General features: G+C 44.6%; 1 protein-coding gene across 4 annotated transcripts in view; it reads right to left on the reverse strand.

Annotated features, from left to right (window-relative positions):
* Positions 1 to 14,252: 14,252 nt before the first annotated feature.
* The window catches only part of GDPD5 (glycerophosphodiester phosphodiesterase domain containing 5), a 100,262-nt gene continuing 94,568 nt past the window's right edge, over positions 14,253 to 19,946 (reverse strand). For all 4 annotated transcript variants that reach the window (XM_057368133.1, XM_057368135.1, XM_057368136.1 and 1 more), the window contains exons 15-16: positions 15,934 to 16,046; positions 14,253 to 14,580 (exon numbers count right to left, since the gene is read on the reverse strand). In XM_057368133.1, coding sequence (XP_057224116.1) covers positions 14,465 to 14,580; positions 15,934 to 16,046 — 229 coding nt within the window. In that variant the 3' untranslated portion in view covers positions 14,253 to 14,464. The remainder of the gene's footprint in view (positions 14,581 to 15,933; positions 16,047 to 19,946) is intronic.

Genomic DNA, 19,946 nt, shown 5'->3' on the forward strand with positions numbered 1-19,946 from the left:
ACAGTTAGAGCAGTGTTGTTTGAGCGTAAATTTAACATCAAGCGGTTACTACAGGCGAGCTTTGTTCCCTAGCAATGAGATGTCTGCAAATCACAGATGCACGACTCCTTCAGAAAACTGCCAGATTACGGGATTACTCCAAGGAAAATTTCGCAATGGCCTTTGATTCCTTCCCGATGAAGTGATTTTCCACGACACTTTGCTCACTGGCAACTGAGGAGAGAGCGGGGAGTGAAATGCACGTGGTAGCACTGCAGAGTAACAATAAATGCACTCATCAGTGCCYTGACTGAAGAGTCCAGCCCTGTGGATACACTGATAACAGCAAAGCTTCCTCAAATCGGTGACATTCACTTTATAAATGCAATGAGATCAGCCCACTCCCCTTTGCAAAGTCATAGCAAGGAGGTGGCAGCCCAGAACTGCTGAAGTCACGATTRTGACTGGAAGCACTTATCGAGCAGAGTTTGAAATATTCCACATTCCCCAATCTGTCCTAGCTGTATGGAGAGCAAAGATGGCCCAGCAGCAGTGGAAAAGCAGGGAAAAAAATGGAGAACCAAGGATGGCACAGCAGCAGGGGAAAAGAAGGGAAAAACATGGGGAACAATAATGGCCCAGAACAGGGGAAAAGCGGGGAGAAAATGGAGAACAAGGATAGCTCAGCAGCAGGAGAAAAGCAGGGGAAAAACGGAGAACAAGGATGGCCCAGAAGGGGAAGGAGAGAGGAAAAACTGGAGAGGATGCCAGGCCAGGAGGTTTCACCTTCCCTGTCCCCGCTGATTAATTTAACGTGACCCAGGTGGCAGATRCAACAAAGATGCCTTGGAAGGAAAGGCTCGCTGCCTCAGCCCTGGGATTAGGAGCAGCTGGTTGGATTTGGAGCGGTGTCTTTCTCTCCCTCGCCCTGTGAAGTGCTTTGTGCTGCAGCACGGCAGTAATGGAGCTAATTTTCGCTGTAACTGATGGGGGGGTTGAGATGTTTTGTGATGCACTCTTTAATTACTAAATTTCGTGCCTCTTGGGTATTTACCTTTGCAGCCTTTGTTCTTTTATGTGCTAGGAGGTGAAMTGATGCTGTTGAGATGGAGAGGCAGAGTATTATTTGAAGTACCTTTATCAGAAACGTCTGTTTGCAAGAGCAGGAAGCTTTYTTGTTTTGTTTGAAGTGTAAATATTGTGCAATGTCGCAAACATTAGGGATTCTTAAAAGCTGTTAGCAGGTGCTAAAAGAAACACTGGCTATTGTCATGGCTGATAAARGTAATTTATCCCTTATGGTTTATATTAATATATCGTTAAGCTCAGTGGTGGCACAACTAAGGAAGCATTTTATTTTTATTGTGGTTTTTAGTTTAAATTGGTGAAGATTATTTTTTAAAAATTTGTCCAGGGCTGAGTAGGCTTTTCAGATGTGATGGGCTCTACATTAACAAATGCCCTTGTGTTATTCTGGCACAAGAGCAGAGTTAAAATCTKCCTTGTACAATAATCTGCATTTTGTACAACTAGCAGCTCCAGCATCTGAGCCATGTGGTCTTCTCTTTCTCCTCCGTTCTCTTTCTGCATTGAAAAGCTTGCAAATCCCCATTCTCAAAGTGTCAGAACTCTCTCTCCCTATGGACCCCATTCCCTTACTCCGATGAATTTAAAAGTGTGGCCTCAGAAGCAGGGAAGAGAGAAATATGATACTGCAGAAAGTCTGCAAGCAGAATTAGGGCACAACGATCCCCCTTCCCCAATTCTGATCCATTCAGTGAGGTAAAAGACTGGCAAAACTGATCCTTTAGGAAATTACTGAGGATATGGCTAACACTGAAGGAATAACCTTTCCTTTTGGTTGTACGACTGAGGTGCAGCATTTGGGGGTTGTGAATTTTCAAGAGCTGGCTGATTTGCATTGGCACATTATTTCTTATAAGTGGAGCCAGCAGTGCTGCCAAGAGTTACAGTTGGCCAAAGTTTTGCCTTATAAAATCCTGCTCCTGCTGGGGTAAATTATTTTTCAGAGCTCTGAAATTTCTTCTGTCGGGCCTCTGTCTCAGTTAGGAAATACTTGCAGTTTGATTTTACAGTTATTGGTGTGGTTTCTTAACATTTCTGAAGAAAAAAAAAAAAAAAAAGAAAAAAAGAAGTGATCTATTCACAAGCTAATTGTGTCATGATGTCCCAGAAAAAGGATGGAGCTGGTGGGACTGGGGGAGGAGACTGAGATTTCTCTAGCTCTACTTTTTCTGACTCAAACCAAAGCCTGGATGCTTTGAAATGCTCTAGAATTTTTTTWAAACCCCAGAATTCAGTAAAATGAGAATAAAATCATCAATTTCTCAAAGCCACCTGCAAGGACTAGTTTTAAAATCTGGGCTCTGACAGTGCCCAGGTTTAGGATGGCTCAGTTACTGTTCCAGAAATTAAATGTTCTGCTTAAACTCATGTCTGTTCCTCCCACCTGCTCCAGAAAGATTTTTTTATTCTTCTAATTGTAAGTGCAGGAAGGATGATTTTATGCTGGTTTTGGTCCATCAGTTCAGTAAATCAATAAAWTTGGTTATATTTATCCCACTTGCAAGGCTTTACAAGAGAAATGTTCTTGCTCTTTGAGGCTGTAAAGGACCCATATGGCTTTAGAGCGAAGGAGAGGAGTTAGATTACTGAAACAGGCCTAATGGAGAGAATTTGCCCAATCCCATGGATTAATTTACCCTGGATTAATACCTGTGGTCCTCACAGTCCCAGAAGAATCTCATTATTTTTGTCTGAGGTATTTTTTCCATGCAAGTGGAATGGTACAAGTGGAGTGGTACTTCCCCTAACAAAGGGCAAAGATGTGAGAGGAGAGAGCCAGTTGTTCTGAGAAAGGAACTTAGATTTAGCTAATATCTCTTTCATTGGTATTTTTAACAAGGAAAGCAAGGAGGCCACAATTTTAGGAGGTGTTTTAGGGAGCCAAAGGCAAATGAACTGTGGGTCACCCGAGTCCTGCTCTTCTTCTCCCTTTAAAGACAGAGGTTGGGAAAATGAGGAGTAATAAAAAAAACAAACATAGAGATGTTGCAGTGCAGAAACTACACTGCAAAATAATAGACCAGCAGTATATTTGATGAAATTTATGCATTCCCATAAAATAAACAGTGATCAGCTGAGAGGCAAGTACAGGCTCCAAATATACTTCAGTGATGAATGATCTGATTAATCAGACTCTTTTAAACTCCTTTTTTTCACTCCTGGGGGAGGACATGGGTGTTTTCACCTGTGACAAACCTGTCAGGGGGGTGGGGGCCTGCAAACAGAGAATTCACGTTTCAGCGAGATCCTGCAGGGCAGTGTTTGATGGTGCAGGACGTGCTCAGACACATTCAGTGTACCAGGGAGGACAGGAAGGATTCCAAGGAATGAAAGAAAGAAGGAAAAAGAAGCACTTGTGGCAACCCAGATCTCTGAGTCTTTAAGTGCTTCGGGACCCATTTCCATTTAGACACAAGTAAACACATGGAAGACAAAAGCACAGCTAAGCCTTTGTATAAATTCTGAGATGATTGGGTGTGCATGTCTGGGGTTACTCGAAGTTGGAAGTGGTGAGCGGAATTCAGTTTCATTCAGTTTGTAGGATGTAATTTGAATTTAGCAGTCTTCAATGAAAGGAGGTAGGAAGTTGAGGAAGGGAGTGTCTTGTTTGAACAAATCAGAGATTTGATTTGCCTCTTCCTGTGCACATTTCCCTTGATGCTTGATATTAGCAAATTGTTTTTCCTGCTTGAAGGAAATGCAAAGAAAATTTTAAAGAGGGTTTTTTAGGGAAGGTAACTGTTGAAATCCCTAGTACAAAAGCTTGCTGAGAGACCTGATTTTAAATGTCCCTCGGGCCTTAAAAGAAAAGTAAAATCCTGGTTTATACATGAACCTAAACCTACTCCAAAGAGAGTTAGGGATACACTTACCATTAGTGATTGCAATTACATCAGTAGGAACTGTTTGCTTTTGTATAACTGGTGATAAATTTTACCTATATATGTAAAAAGTGATCCCATTCTAGGCAAAAAAAAAAAAAATAAATCCTAACTTGAGCAATTGCTGTACAGAAATCAAAGCTCTCGTGTCCTTCTCAGCTTGTCCTTGTTTTTGTGGGTATTAGTCAGACCTTAAACAATGATGGTTTTCGTCAAAGATAAGCTCTCAGGCAAACAGGAAGAGGGTGTAGTAAAAAGTGAACATAAACCATATACTGGAACTGCTAGAATCAAAAGATTTTATCAGCCTTTTCTTTTTTATTATGTCTGTATTTGCAATATATCCATCTATTGTCTTTTCTTTCGTTGCTGTCCCTTGGCACCAGTAAATCATATATAACACAGGGTGCCWTCATGTCCAGACTGAAAATTGTTATGCAGAAATTACTTAATTTGCATTATAAATTTAGGAATTCCTTTGTGAATTAACACAGTTTGTGGCAGATGCAGTTAACTTGAAAGGGATGGCCTCAGGAGAACAAATATCATGAGGAAAATCCAGTTTTCCCACACATTTATCCAGCCAAATAGCAATGAAATTTTTCCTCTGTGTGTTTCATGTGCATTCTTACAGTAAAAAAAAAAAACAAAAAAACAAACCTCTGCAGTTACCATGTATGATCTGAAAGCAAATCAACTGATAAAAAAAAAAGAAAATTTTAAAAGAAGTCCCTGCTCTGTAGAAGTATCCATTGAACCCCTCAGTCAGGCAGGTTTGAACTTTGGCTTTCCTGTACAAAATATAGATACTGTAGTGTCAGACCCAATCCCCCTGCAGGTTAGAAATAATTTGGCCTTCTGAAGAAATAGCTTGGGTAATGGAGACATTCAGCAMTTTGCCATCTCTTAATTTGCCTCTAACTTTGGCTGACCCTCTTTCTGAACAAAACTATGCAGTCTCCTGGAAGCGTTTTAATTTAGATTCAAGGCAGGCTCTGTGGCAGTCCCTTGCTCTGAAGATGAAGCATTAATGGCAATACTTTTTTTTGCCTGCCTTGTTTTTCAGATTGATCATTTTTTTTTCTAGGATTTGTTCTGCAGTGTGTTCAGCGCAGCAGCTCCACAGATTTATTGGATAAATAGAGCCCCRCTCCTTCAGCTGTGCACTGCAACTGCAAACAGCCTGCTTTGGGCAGCGCTGGAACTCGGTTACGTCACAAGCATCTAAAAAATCATATTAAAAAATGGTCCCAAAAATGTGGCCTGCCTTAGGTGGCTGAAAGCTCCCTTCCTGACCCRTCCTACGCTTGCCCTTTTTACCTCAGTGGGAGTCTTGTGCTCCCAGCAGTGTCTGGAGCGATTCACCTGCCTTCTGCTGTGCCCAAGGTTATTTTGCTCCTGAGGATGTGATAGATTTGCAGAGCCACGCCAGGGCAAGTCCCGAGGTCAGACCTCACTTTACCCTTCATTTTCTAGCARCTGCTCCGCTGTTTTCTCGAGGTTGCTGCTACCCCTTTAAAAACAAGCATCCTAGGAATTTTCTTTTGAAACAGGCTTCCCCTCTCCAAATCCAATTACACTCTTTCAGCTGGGTCATTTTCAGCCCCTGCCGCATTTTTGGTTCTTTGGGTTTTTTTACTGAATTTATTAAAAAACACAGCCCGAAAGCAAGGGAAGTTTTCACCCTGCTGGCTCCCAGCTCTGCTCCAGAGACCCTCCTGGCTCAGGTGGGAAATTTTTTGGAAAATTTGGAAAATTTTTAGAAAACACAGGCAGGGCAGACAGAGGCAGCTGCCTCYGGCCAGACAGGGAATGTGGGGCTCATCCCACACAGGACAGAGCTTGGACCACCCAGGGATGGGTGGAGGGGGAATTGCAACAGGAAAAAGGATTCAGGATGTGGAAGTGGGAAGGCAAATTTTATCATTTCTTTTGACTGAGATAATGTGGTGCATTTCAGTTTAGCAGTGACAGGAAAAATCCAGCATGCCAGATGGCCTTGTGACATGGACTGTAAATGACCACCAGAACTGTCATCAGAATTTTGTGACATTTWCGTTTAGAAGGAATAAATATAGAAMAATTTATTAGCTAAATAAATAAATAAATTTACAAAATCCCTGAAGCAATTCCATAGAGTTTCCCCCTCAAATGTCAATTGTAGCAGTGTATAAAGACCCTCTTGTTATGGGCGGTGAACGGGGCAAATACAGACCACAATGCCTTCTTCAGAAAACTGGACATCTGCTCTCAGAAAACATTAGGAAATTTTTGATTACAATGGAATTAAATGTATTCCCTAGCTTCAAAATAAAGTACAACAGTCCAGTGTCATTTCTATTTTTGCTGTCTGCAGAGCATGCTATCTGGGTTTAAATGGGRATCATTTAACTCTGATGAATTTGGTTTTAATTAAACCCTCAAATACATCTTTCAAACACTTCCTGGTCTTTTCCACTTCAGTGCTCCGGGTGTGAAGKGCCTGTCTGCGATGCCTGGAGGCAGCAGGCAGCTCTGCAGGAGGACGTGTCACTTGGGAGGCCGCCACCTCCCTGCTCAGGTGTCCTTCTGCTGGAGCACTCMGCACACGCTCGTTGTGTAACATTCTGCGGCCAGTGCTGTGCTGCCCAGCAGAAACAATGGAACAAATCAAGTGGAGAGGCTCTCGGGAAACAAAAAACGCGTTAATTTCTGYTGTGAAATCCCGTATGAATTCCCTTAACCGCATGTAGTGAGAGAGGGCAAAGACCTTTGCTTCTGACAGCTCTCAGTGCTGCTTGCTCTCAGCACAGCATTTTATCTCTGCAGCAGGAAAGAGGCTCAAAGTTCACCCAGTGCCTGAATCTGGGTCAGGAAATATTTYTGCCTGCTGCAAGCTGATTTCCCTRTCTGATGTGTGCCTGAGGTGCTTACAACACTATGCTGCTGCTGTGTCATTGCTCTCCCTTCTGAAAATGGGCTGCTTGGAGTCCAAAAAGAAAATTCTGGGCTAAAACTCGCCCCTCTGTTAACTGATACCACCCCGTGTTCCTGTTGTAGCTCACGGGTTTAACTTGAAGGAAAAGAGCAAGCAACACAAACTCAATAATATTAATTCTTAGGGAGACAGATTTGCCCTGATCCCTACAAATCCTGCAAACTGCAGTGTTAAAGAGGCCCAGCTGGGGATTGGGATGGTGGCAAGGGCTCAGCTGCAGCTCGTGTGTGTCTCAGACACACCTGTGCAGGTCATAAGCCCTGTCCTGAGGSGGTCTGGCACTGTCCTTGCCCAGCAAGAGGCTCTCAGTTTGACCCTCTGAGCTGTGGAGAATATCCCTGGCATTTTTTTCCTGCTGTTTTCTGAGGAAAAAGCACAAGAAGGGTTTGCATCTGCATTCCTGAGCATTTCATCCCTTCTAGACCTCGTCAATGCTGGAGGTGGGATAGACTTGGATAAAGAAGAAGAGTTAAAGGCTCAAGAGTTCATTTTGCACAGCATTTATCTCCTGAGGTTAAGAACACACCAGAAAACAAGATTTACAGTGCTGTTGTTTGGCTTGTTTTCCTTTTTATAAATTGCAAACAGTAAATCAGTCCCCTTTAATATGACATATAAACATCTATTTTGCTTATGCTTCTTGGTTCATCTTGGCTCTCTGCTGCTTCCAATCATGTGAAAATGCTCCAGCTCAGGGCTTGAAAATGGACACTTTTCAAAAATAAATCTCYATTTAAAATTCTGCAAGAAATGCTGCTGTATGCGGGTGTTTGGTTGCACACATATTAGAGCATCATGTCAAAACAGGTATTTTCAGCAGAGAGAGTTAAAAGTTGAACTCTAAAATAATTACTTTTTACTATTATTGTTTTTAAATCCAAATTATCTTTTTTAAAAGCTGTGGCTTGCATGGAAAGTGAGGAGGACACTCAAACCTTGCAGCTGACCTGCTTTAGCTCATGGAGTGCTGCCTGCTGGTTTGTGAATGGAACCAGAACTGTTTGCATGTGTCTGTGTGTCTGTGTCAGGCCTTTTGTTTATGGCTTCGGTCACTGTTTCCATTTCAGAAGAAATAAGATAAATCCTTTTGACATTCTAGCTCTTTTTCTTTTTGGCTCTAGTTCAGGGCTAGTACTTCAGATTTGGCAAAGGGTTTTGTCTGCCCTAAAACTGCATTTCTCAACATTTGCTGGTGACATTTGCCAACTGTAGTCTGGACTGCAAAGTTTTTACACATTTCAAATCTGAAGAAAAGCCTATATGGGTGGGGTTTTTTTTTCCCCAGCTCTCTGCTGTTCTAGTAAAATATACGGTCTCTCTCAATAAGCCTTTCCTATCACTATAGATCATTAGTGTTCTCTATCTATATATAAGTAATATTATACATTATTTGATTTCTCCTTATTACTGTTTACAGCTATTTACATTCATGTGTAACAACATGTTTTATTTTGGATGTATTAAGACACAGAACAGGACATGGAGACAGCACTGAATATGATTTGCTTGTTTGGGTTTTTTTTTAATGGGAAGATATAGAAGACAAGTGTTGGAGCAGATACTCTAGGTTCTTAATTTTGTAACTATAGGTGCTTATACATAAAAAAAAATCCCAAAGTCAACCTTGTGCTCTTTTTGAGGGAGAAAGGTAAAAGGACAATTAGGTATTAATAGGTAGCAGTGGCTGAGCAGCACTGGGGTGCAGTTAATGTGGCAGAGCTGCTGGGAGAGGTTTGCAGGCTCAGAAAGGATCCTTTGCTGCAATAATCACTACCAGTGATGGACAGGCTTTCTCTGAAGCTATTCTTAGCAAAACTATCTGAATACAGGATATTCGGTAAGCAGCAGCATCCGCTGTTTATCAAAAACAAAAGCGCCTGCATGGTTTGAAGAGCTATAAATAAAGCCAGAGGTTCCTCTGAAATKGGAATTGTTTGGTGGAATGGATGCACAAGGAGCTGAGCAGCTCCGGCTCCCTGTGCCTTTTCTGGGAACGGAGATGCTCCAGGTCCTTCAGCATTGCCGCATCCCTCCACTAAATCAGCTCCAGGATCAGTCCTGAGCAGCCCAGAGCCGGACACAGTAAAATTAATAAACTATGTTAACTAAATACAGCCTTAACGCGCGCAGAAAATGCATTTAAACTGAGATCGAGTTTAAGAATCCGGCTGTTTTTCGGCTAGTCAGGACAGAGCGCATGTACCGAGTCACTGCAGGAGAAAGTTCAGGGTCACGACATGGGCCTCCCCGGGCAGCGCACGGTTCTGTCCCGCAGCAGTGGTTAATTGATGTTAATKAAGCTGTAATTAGCTGAGGCGCGCTGAGGCGGAGGGGCGGGAGCGGCCGCYAGGGGGCAGCACCCCCGCCTCCCCTCACGGCCCAGCGCGGGCTCCTCATTCCCGCTCCGAATCCCTCAAGAGACAACTCCCTTGAAACCCGGCCAAAAAGGCCGTCAAAACGGGTGCGTTGGTTTCATTTGTTAGTTGAGCTGGTGTAAAAATGGTGATTAATTGATATTGTTAATGCAGTCCTGGTGTACATTTAAATTTGGATATCGGCTGCGKTAAATGATAGGGTTTAACATTCTGTCGGTCACCTGGGAACATGTAGCTATTTGTTACAGCTATTTATTTAAAAGTGTGAGTTTCTTAGTAATCATGCTGTACACAATTTTTCCCTCCTTTCTCTAGTTCTGGAATATATATATATATATTTATACACTGAGAAATTTTTTTTTAATATCTTGGCTTGAATTCTCCACAAAATTTGAGGTTTTAATTAAACCTCAAATACATCCTTCAAACACTTCCTGGTCTTTTCCACCATCCAAGCATCCAGGGATGCTTGACAACAAAATTATAATTTGGTACTTGGTAGCAGAATCATTGGTTCCTGCCTTCTGTTCAGGCCACTGTCTATTTGCCACTTTGTTTTTGGTTTCTTGCTTTTTTTAAGATCACTTAAATGAACTTTATGCAGGCGTCAACTCACCCTGGTGTCATGAAAGCAAACAAGAAAACAAATAAAAGCTACGTAAGTCATGTTGCCTATCCTGTCAGTGTTCTCTGACTTAAATCCTTTGCTAGAAAGAGAACAATACTGCCTTTTAAAAAAATTATCTCAACAGGAACTATCATCTGACTTTTCAAGGTCTGGTTTTTTTTTACTTAGGCTTTTTTTATTCAGCTTTTTTTTTTTTTTTAGTACTACCTTTTTTTTTTCCTTGCTATTATCTCTAAGGCGGGTAAATATGAAAACTCCTGACCTTCATAGAAATATAAGGTATTGGCAAATCTCTTTGATAATATGATTTATGTTTAAGTTATCTAAGATTCAGTTCCTAGATTAAAAAACACCCATCACAGGCTGTTTGTTGAGAGCTGATGAGTTAAACGAATCATCTGCTGAAGACACTTATTCTCCTCATTGCCTGCAGCTGGATCCTGAATAAAATGTGTACTCGAAACACCTGGGGTGGGTTTCAATTGCTTAAATATCCAGTCCTGAGAATTTTGTGGCTTTTGACTGCTTGGAAGGGCAGTTTGGAGCTTGCAGATGACAACTGGTGGAGCCACACGTCCTCTGAAGCTGCAGGTAAGTTTGCCCAAATTATATGGGCAGGGAAAATGTTCTTAGGTAAATTTGGTGTTTAAAAAAGTTGCCAAAATAATGCAGGAGCTTCTTTCCTCTGCGAAATCTGAAAACATGCAAATTGTAATTTTTCYTTTTCATGTTGGGGTTCTTCTGTGCTGACCTGAAAGGAAAGCCTTAGGAGGGCATTTCATTTTTTACACCATCCGGGTTTTTCCACTCCACCTTTCCTTGTCTTTTTCCTTACATTTTTTAATTCATACTGTGATTATTTTTTATTTCTTACTTGTTTTCTTACTCCTGTCTCCTTCACGTGCCTTTCCTACAGCTGCATTTCASGCTCTACCTCACTTTCTTAACACTTCTGGTTTCAACTCCCTTCTAATTATTTTCTGTCTTACTTGGGCACTAAGAATCTAAATTATATGCAAAGAGAAAGCAAATACATCATGTTGCAGAACTRTAYTGTCCTTGAGGGCTAYGGCAAAAAAACCTACAAATACTTTSTAGAATCATCATAGAATCACAGAATGGTTTGGACTGAAAGGGGCCTTAAATATTGTTGGAGTGAGCATCTGTGTGTGTCCTGACACATTTTWGTGTGTGAGAACTGTGTCAGGCTCTGTGAGGCTCAAAGTCTTGGTGCAGCACCATGGGGTGTGTGCAGTTTACAGGTTGTAAAACAAAGAAAACTGGTGTTTGACTGTAGAGGAACACAGGTTTCCAAATACGAGGGGCAAGTTCTCAGCAAACTTTTTTGTGCTCGTTTATCTCTGCAAGATGGAGCTGGAAACTTTTTAAGGTATCAGTTGTAAGGGGAAGATCAGCGACAGCTTACTGTGCTGGTACGGTTTCTTTGTCGAGTTTTTAGCTGGAAGCAGTTCGATTTAGCTTTAGACTCCGCGATTCCAGGAATATTATGGTACGTGTAGCTGAGAAGGGAAGTACACAGCGCGCGGCGTGTTTGGTGTGGTGTACAAGGGGCAAAGGGACGGTGCAGACCAGTAGTGAATTTTTCCTCTAGCCCTTTTTATATGGGAAGAGCTGCTGCAATTTGAAGGTTTGAAACTGAAAAATCCGCAATTTCCGCAGAGCCGCGCCCGGCCGGTTTGGTGCGGCGGCCGCTCATCCCGGGATGCGGCGCTCCGGAGCATCGCTCCGCGCACTGCGGCGGGGCCGGGACTGGGATYTGGGGTTCGGGTCGGATCCTGCCGCTGTTGGAGGGGCGGGATGCRGGTCCCGGGACCGGGATCGCGGCTGGGAGCAGGCGGGGTCCAGGGGACACCCCCCCATCAGCCCCGCGGGCGCCCTCTCGCGGACACGGAGCGCCGGTGCCGAGAAGCGACCTCCGGTGGGCAGGGAGCGGAACGGCAGCCGGCTTGGGAGTTTTAATTAATTTATTTATTATTTGTTCATTTATGTTCACGTTGAGCTTCTCCACGCACACAGGGCATGATAAATTTCTTGCCAAGGCTCCAAGTGACCAACTGAGCCCATGTGAAAATGCCCCAGAGCATTCTAAATAATTTGGATTTTTTTTTTACCAGCCTAGGGAAAATTATTTTTGAGAAAAACCCAAAATAAAAAGATACAGGGTCTGAGGGGAAGAGAGGGGTTCTGCATTAAATTAAAAATGCACTGGGAAAAGTAAATCTCTGGAACATCTCATCTTCTCTCCCAGCCTGGCTTTTGTGGGATTTTCTCTGATTCCAACTCTTCTCAGGGGAGTTTCAACCTGTGGGGTTATACTGAGCTGCTGGATGCTGAGCATGATGGAAAACAATGGGAAAACTCTCTGGATCAGGCAGTGGAGTCTCTTTAGTGCCATAACACAAAACAACATTAGACTGGCAGGGGAATACTGACAGTTTATTTCACAGAGCATTGCAGAGTTTATTTTGGTCTAACTCTATTCTCATMAAAAAAGTGTCATCCTCTTTAAAAAAAAAAAAAGGTAGCAAATATTCAGGACAATAACAGTCAGTATATTATGCATGAAATTTCGGTCTTAAAAAAAAGGAAAAAAAAAGTTAACTGGGAAAACAACTCTTTGTTGGATTGCTTTTAACACTTCCAAGCTTTTTAGCATTTAACCTCTCAATAACGTCATCTCCAAGGATAAAAACAGAACATGCAGGTGATCACCAACAGAGGCTGAGATTTAACAACATCTCTCACTTGGCAATGACAATCCACCAGGAATGTTTCAATACAGCACCACATCAAAGGGAGAAGCAACTTAGTTCTCAAAATTCCTTCAAATCCACCAAAATCTTGCAGTTCTGCAGAACAAGTCACAGTGTATTTCACAGACTTGTGAGTACCGTGGAGAAGGGCAGTACTTGGGGAACGTAAGAGGRAGTGTGGACCAGGGACTTATTCCACTTAGATTCATAAAAACCCAGGGGAGATGCAAAGGAATTAAAGCCTTGATTTTAGGTGGTGCTTTTTGGARCATCAAAATCCACATTTTCATTACCTTTTTTATTTCTTTTACATAGATAAGTTAGCCACTTTTGTCCCCAATTCTTACACACTAAGCCCAAAACTTCAGGTTTTCAAATACCACTGGATTTCAGCTTAAAAGAAAAAGGACAGACCACTTCCAAAACAAGAACAAACTGCTCAGGGGGCTGTTTCTCTAGTGGCTTAGGGTGTAGAAGGTGATGTATATCAGTATCCCCCAGACTGTCTTCTCCTCTCCTTTTTTTTTWWAATTTTTATTTTTTTACTTTTAACCTCTGGTCTAAGATTTTGGTTTAAAGCCTTTTGCATTGGAAACTTGCTGATGGGAGCCCCTATCTTCACGAGCCCATCAGCATCTGCTGCAAGACCATTGCCCCTCTGGGGGACATGAACATGCAGCTTTAAAGATCCTGCTTTTACAGCAAGGAGCAAAGGTCTCCTTGCAGGAATAAATTATATCCCAGGGCTGCTTTGCCTTCCAAACTATTTACAACTTCTTCACCCACAGGTGTCTCTTCTTGGCCCAGACGGGGAAGTTCCCACTGCACCACCACCTTCTCTTCCAGAAGGGAAGCAAGGAGTGACTGCAAATGCCACTTGCAGTGGCAGGCACTTCAGCCAGATCCCAGCAGTGATGGTGYCCATGGCATTGCTTCTCCCAAGCCATGCAGGCTCCCAGCAGAGCCCAGCCTGGGGAGAAGAGAGAAAAAAAGGGGGGCAAAAAATAAAAAACTGCTGCCAGCAGAGACCAATCCACAGGCAATGCTCAGGATTTGCCTTCAAAACTCTGGCAGGACATTCCAAGAAGGCCATTCCCCATTGAGCATCCAGGCTTTGGGGAGTGGGGTTGAGACAAAGAGAAGGTGCCCAAGTGACTGAGCCAGTGCAACCCCTCCCCTGGCTCTGAACTTTAGCAGGGAAGAGCAGCGTCAATTCCTCTCCTAGGAAAGCTTCTCTTCTCCCAACAGCCTCCTGTTGCATCCGAGCTACAATTTCATTGCCCAGGAAAAGGGAGAACAAGGGAGAAAAAAAAAAAAAAAAACCATAACAAAATCAACACTTCACAAAAACATCACAACATTCAGCTACACAGTCGCTGCACTAAAGGAAGGACTGGGTTAGGGACAGGGGGAGAAAGGGCACACACGTCCAACGTGCTGCTCCCAGAAACCCCAAGGAGACTCAGGCTCTCACGTCAAAATTCAAAGAACTTCAGCCATAAGGTTGAGGATTTAATGAACACAGTATTTCCACTCATGCCCTGGAAAAAAAAAAAAAAAAAAAAAAAAAAAAAAAAAAAAAGACAAAAAATTTCAGATTTTCTACATATTTACAAAAATAAGCCCCCCAGCCTCACAACCAGGGAGGTGGAGCAGCCAGTGGTGGGGAGTGGGACGGGGTTTGTGCCCGACCAGCAGTTCCTCAGAGGTTCCCATCCCATGGGAAGCAGGAGAGCACGGCTCTCGCTGCTGGAGCAGAGCCCTCAGCTGATCCGCAGCTTGGTGTCCCGGTGATCCGTGGGGGTCACCATCTCGTTGGCATAGCCATTCTCGGAGCAGAAGGACAGCTCGTCTGTGGTCTCCACGCCATTGTTGATCTCTGGGAAGGGCACAGAAAGCAGGGATGTCACCCCAGGGTGATCACAGGAGCATCCCCCCCTGCATGGGGAAATTGAGGCACTGAGCAGCCATGCAATCTCAGCACGTGGGAATCCATCTGATCCTGTGGGGAGTTCGGAACACTGCACTCATCTACAAACAGTTCTGAGCAGAYCTGCCTCCAGTTTGGAACTCAGCTCTACATTTCAGCTCTTCACCCTCCTGCCACCACCAGAGGCAGAGCTGGATCTCCCCTACACCTGATRTCATTGTCACATCTTGAGCAAATTACCTGTGGGAGAATGGTACAGTGTACCCAAACCTAATCCCTACTCAAATGGCCATACCAGAAAAGGACTGACTCCTTTAGTCACTGGTTTCACTGGGAAAAAGCTGCACCCACCATTGTTTTAATGGCCAACACCCATGCTAGGCAAGAACAATTGTTTCAGAAGCATGAAACTTCAATCTGCATCCCGTACCTCTGAGGATATTTTATGTCTGGGATGTTTTATGTCTAGGACATGGTGGGGAAGCTTAATTCTGCAGTGCCCAACTGCTTTCCTTKTCTGGGTTCCCTGGATTTACACCTGATTTTCATCACCTCTGGCTGGCATTTCACACAATAAGCAAATTTGCCTTTTTGCTGTGTYTGTGCCCAGTGCACTAAACCCTGATCCCTGCTGGGCATCTCCAGACCCTAAATACAAAAAAAGAAAACCCATAACAAAGCTCAGGGGGTGGGGGGATTATATTCACATTCCTTCAAAGGTGAGTTTTCCAGCTTCATGCACCACAATTAACCTTTTAAAGCTAAACATTTCCATCTTTGCTTACATTTTTGAGATCTTTCTTAGAGGTGGCATGTGATGGACACATTATCAATGTTTCCCAGCAGAAATAAACTCTGGGAGGAGCACAAGGGTATCAGGAACCCCTCAATCTCTAATGCCATTGAATTTCAGGTCTACCCCAAACTCATCATCAAATTTGTGGTCACATATGCCATTATTGAGTRGGTTTTATGGCTTTTGACAAAGGAGAGCTGAGAAGATGTGGGGGGAGTATAAGATGGGATAACTTGGGAAGCTAAATGCAGGATTTCTGAGCATACCAGTGCTCAGACCTGAACCAGTTTGGGATGGATCACAGAATCAGAGGATGGTTCGGGTTGGAAAGGACTTTAAGGATCATCTTATTCCAAACCTCATGAGCCCTGCCATATCCCACAGGTACASTGCAGCAAGGTCAGTCCAGTCCCCCTGATCCACATCAGGAAAAGACCCGAGTCAAGACCAGCTCCTCCCTCAGGAGGGTGACAGCTGARGGAGGGACTCACCAGCCCCATCCCTACCTGAGAAGATCAGCTTCTCCTTCATGATCTTGACGTCCTGGCTGGAGCGGCGGACAGCAGCACTGAGCATGATCTGCTCCGGGTTGTAGGTCCTGATGCTTCCCAGGCGCCACCTGCAAGACAGGAGCAGAGTTTCAGGGACTGGTCTGTCCTGACACAGGATCATCCTCCACACAAGTGACCACCACCAAGTCCCTTAGCTCCCTTGCACCTACACAACCCCATGTGGTAGGAGGATGTTCAGAGATGAGTATTACCTCAGGCATCTTTAACCACTCTGAGCAGCCTAATTCCACTCAGGAATTAGACACATGGGCTCACAGACCCATGAAATAATTTCCCCAAGGACTGCAGCTGYCCCACAGCCCTCTCCAGTGGTCCAACGGAGACAGAGGTATTGTAACTCTTAGAGGGAACAGAACAAGAGAACAAGGCAAGTAAAAACCCACAATCTTTCCCTCACTGAGTGCACAGTCAGGCTTGTGGGAGAAGAGAGCTCAGAGACAATTTCAAGTCTCAAACCTGAGATACAGCAAGGAAATGGTTCAGACTGTGCCAGGGGAGGTTCAGATTTGATCATAGGAAATATTTCTTCCCAAAAAGGGTTGTCCAGACCTGGCACGGGCTGCCCAGGGCACTGGTGGAGTCCCCATCTGTGGAGGGATTTAACAGCCRTGTGGATGTGGCACTTGGGGACACAGAGAGCAGCCTTGTAGCAGCCCCTCTTTAGGAGGGGAAGGTGGKCTGCTGGAACAGGGGAAAACATGGCTTGGTGGGCTCAGCCAAGGCAGCYGTACCCAAGATCCCACCACAAAGAGATGGTGTTTAGTCCAGGCTGTAATAGCCCACACCCCACCGACCCTTCAGTAAATCCACCTTCCCTGCCACTGGATGCCCTAAAACAATTTGATAAAGAAATAACAGGGATTTAGGCCAGCTTGTGAGGTCTCTGATCTGCTGGCACCATCTAGTGGCTCACCCACACAAGAGAAGGTGATTATTTATTCACTAATTTATTTACAGCTGACAATCACCTTCTCTTTAATTTCTAATCCCCTACTCAGYCCCAGGAGCAGAAGATTGATGGAGCCCATAATCTCGAGCCTGCGTTTACAGCATCAGCCTGACAAATCAACACCCACAAAAGAAGTTCTGCAAGTTTTTTTTTTYCCCCAGGAAAATCTAGCTGGTGTCAGTTTTGTGAGGTTTCCACCCCCTTCCCAAATCACAGTGGTTGACACTGGGTGGTGACCATCAGGCTTTGACCAGGGTACAGATGAAGGCTACACAGAAAAGGGGTGGGATGGCAACACAACACAACTCACAGACCCATGGACAGAAGCAATGCAGAGGAAGCACAAGGAGGCAAAGATGTTAAAGTATAAAACAAAACTAAAAAAAAAAAAAAAAATAATTTTCTTCTATCATCATCATCATCATCTAAACTGAGCCACTCCTACCTGGAAGAATATTATTTTTGGCCTTAGTCCCCTGTAGACAGATCCCACTAAGGCCAATGTGGTTGCAAACCTCACAGGATAAGACTCTCCTTAAATCAGGACCAAAACACATTGGTACAACAACGAGCCTTTTCTTTGCCCACCACACCAGGATTTCAGAATCAGGCCAGGCTGTGTGGCCAAAAGTGGCCTTTTCCCCACAGATCCCAGCCACCCCATGGAGGACACAGGCCATTCTGAGGCACAGAGAGCTCAGCCTCGAAGGGGTGCAGCGACCAAGGCCTTTTCTCCTCCTGCCTTGYTCTCCATCTCCCATGGTGGCTGTGGGCAGACTCAGGATGGTAAAACATGCACAAGGAGATGATGGCTCCTCTCACAGGGGTGCCTTGCTCTAAGTCAGGAGAGGGTAATCCCATCTTTCAGGGGTGCTTTGAAATATCCTCCTAAAAGAGCCACCAGTACATTTAACCACAATCCAACTCCAACCACCACCATGTGAAACACTCTGTGCTGTGCTCAGTAGCCTTGAAGTCTCCAAAAAGCTGGTTGAATAGAAAATAGCACCTCTCCTACCCCCTTGGACTCTGTTGTGATGGACCAGGTTTGGGACAGCAGCGTGCAAAAAGGCCAGAAAGACAGCAGGAAGGTCCTGTTCTGGGAGGCTGGCGTCAGAGCAGACCAGACGGACACGGGGTGGGAACAGACTAAAAAATACTGGGACAACAACACAGAGACAGCATACACCGGGTTAGGGCTACGGCCAGACCCTGGGGTGGGAGGGGAGATGCTCAATGCCATGGAGAGGGGGTGCGAGAGGGGCAGATCGAGGAAAAAATGGGATTGATCAGCACTGAGGTGAGAAGATGGAGTGAGTACAGAGCCAAGCCAGCTGCCAAGAGTYCCCATCCTGCACCTGCTCCTGCCTAAAGCCTGCCCAGATCCTCCATGCCTGCCTTCTCATCCATGAGCAAGGGGGAGGCGAGAAGGGGAGAACACCCGACCTCCCTGACCCACAGGAGGGCTCTGCCCGGCCCCATAGCCATGCCCTGTTTGGGGGAGATGCCACAAGGCCATAATAGCGCGATCTGAGGCAYCTCATGGGCACCTGCAGGGGCCAACCCCCACCCTGAGGCAGTGGGTGGGAGAGGGAAGGGACAACCAAATCCTCAGGAATACAACCCCACAGCACAGAGCGGGAGCAATGGAGAAGGGAACACATGAAGAGTTTAGTCCGAGTTGGGAGGWGGCGAAGGCTTTACTGCAGACAAGTGACAGCACTTCCCTCCAAGGGGATGGGAACAGCCAATGCCAGGAGAAATCTGGGATTCTGACTGATGGCCCTTCAATCCAGCACCCCAGGCTCATTCCCTCTCCAGCAAGTGCTCTGTATTTTCACACTGCATTTCCAGTTTCACAATGGTGTAACTCAGGAACATCTGAAGCACTGAAGGCAGCAATCGATGAGCCAACCTTTCCAGTCATCAGCCCCATTAACTCAGAGAATTAAAGCACTACTTCATATAATTRAACAGGTTCTATGATTTTCTTTAGAATTGGCCAATTTAGAAGAGRTTGGTCGCAAACACCTCTGGTAAATTCAGGAAGGAAGGGGATACTTTATTCAGATTATTTCCACAGAGAAAGTATTACATCCTCCAGGAATCTCCCAATTACAACGTGCCCCAGGACCTCAGAACTGGGCTGTTTTAAAAGGCATTGTAACATAAGGTCAGATTGCCTTCAAAAMATCCACTGGCTTCAGCATCAGACTTCCATGGTGCTCATGGCTATGAACTATGCAATGTTCAAACTCTCATGGTCCCTCCTCCGGATGCCAGATGTTGGACAGCATCAGGAAAAGGTGCATCCTACCCTGTCCATCTGCAGTGAAGCCATAGCAGAGAGGGAGAAAGAAAGAGAGATAGGAAGCCTGAATGAAAAAGAGAAAGAGGAAAGCACCAGAATTACCTGATCATGTGATAGCTGTGAGATGCCAGAATGCAGCAGAGAGAGAAAGAGGAGGAACATGCACAACAGTCAGAGCAGTAAGAAAATAAACAAGGCAAAGAGGCAAAAAAAGATTAGTTAGAAGTCATCACAGTTGGTATTTCCCTTTGGAGAGGCTGCCACGATCCTGCCACAGGGCTGGAGCAGAAGAGCAGGAGCAGCCCCTACCYACGGCTACGGACGAGAGAGAAGCCATGCGGAGGAGAGAGGACGAGCACATCGAAGCAGTGCGTCTGCACCCACCCACCCCCTCATCCTTGCATGAAGGAAGAAGTTCTGGTTTGCCCCAGAAAGGACTTCAGGAAGAAAACCAAACTGACCAAACAAAAAAAACACCAAAAAATCAACCATGACACTGAAGGCCAAATGCCAAGCCCTATTTCCTAGATCTGAATCACATCAGCAGGGGATAGTTGGGCAATTCTGCTCTGATTTGGTTTTGATATATCCTCAACTCTCCTATCAATTTTTTCATGTGGTGGAGAAACTGGAACATCAGTGAAATGGGTCTGTCCTGCACAAGACTCTTGGAAGAGCAAGCCCTTT

This window comes from Malurus melanocephalus, unplaced genomic scaffold, assembly GCF_030028575.1.
Source record: "Malurus melanocephalus ecotype Western Australia unplaced genomic scaffold, MMel_1.1 scaffold_89, whole genome shotgun sequence".
NCBI lineage: Eukaryota > Metazoa > Chordata > Aves > Passeriformes > Maluridae > Malurus > Malurus melanocephalus.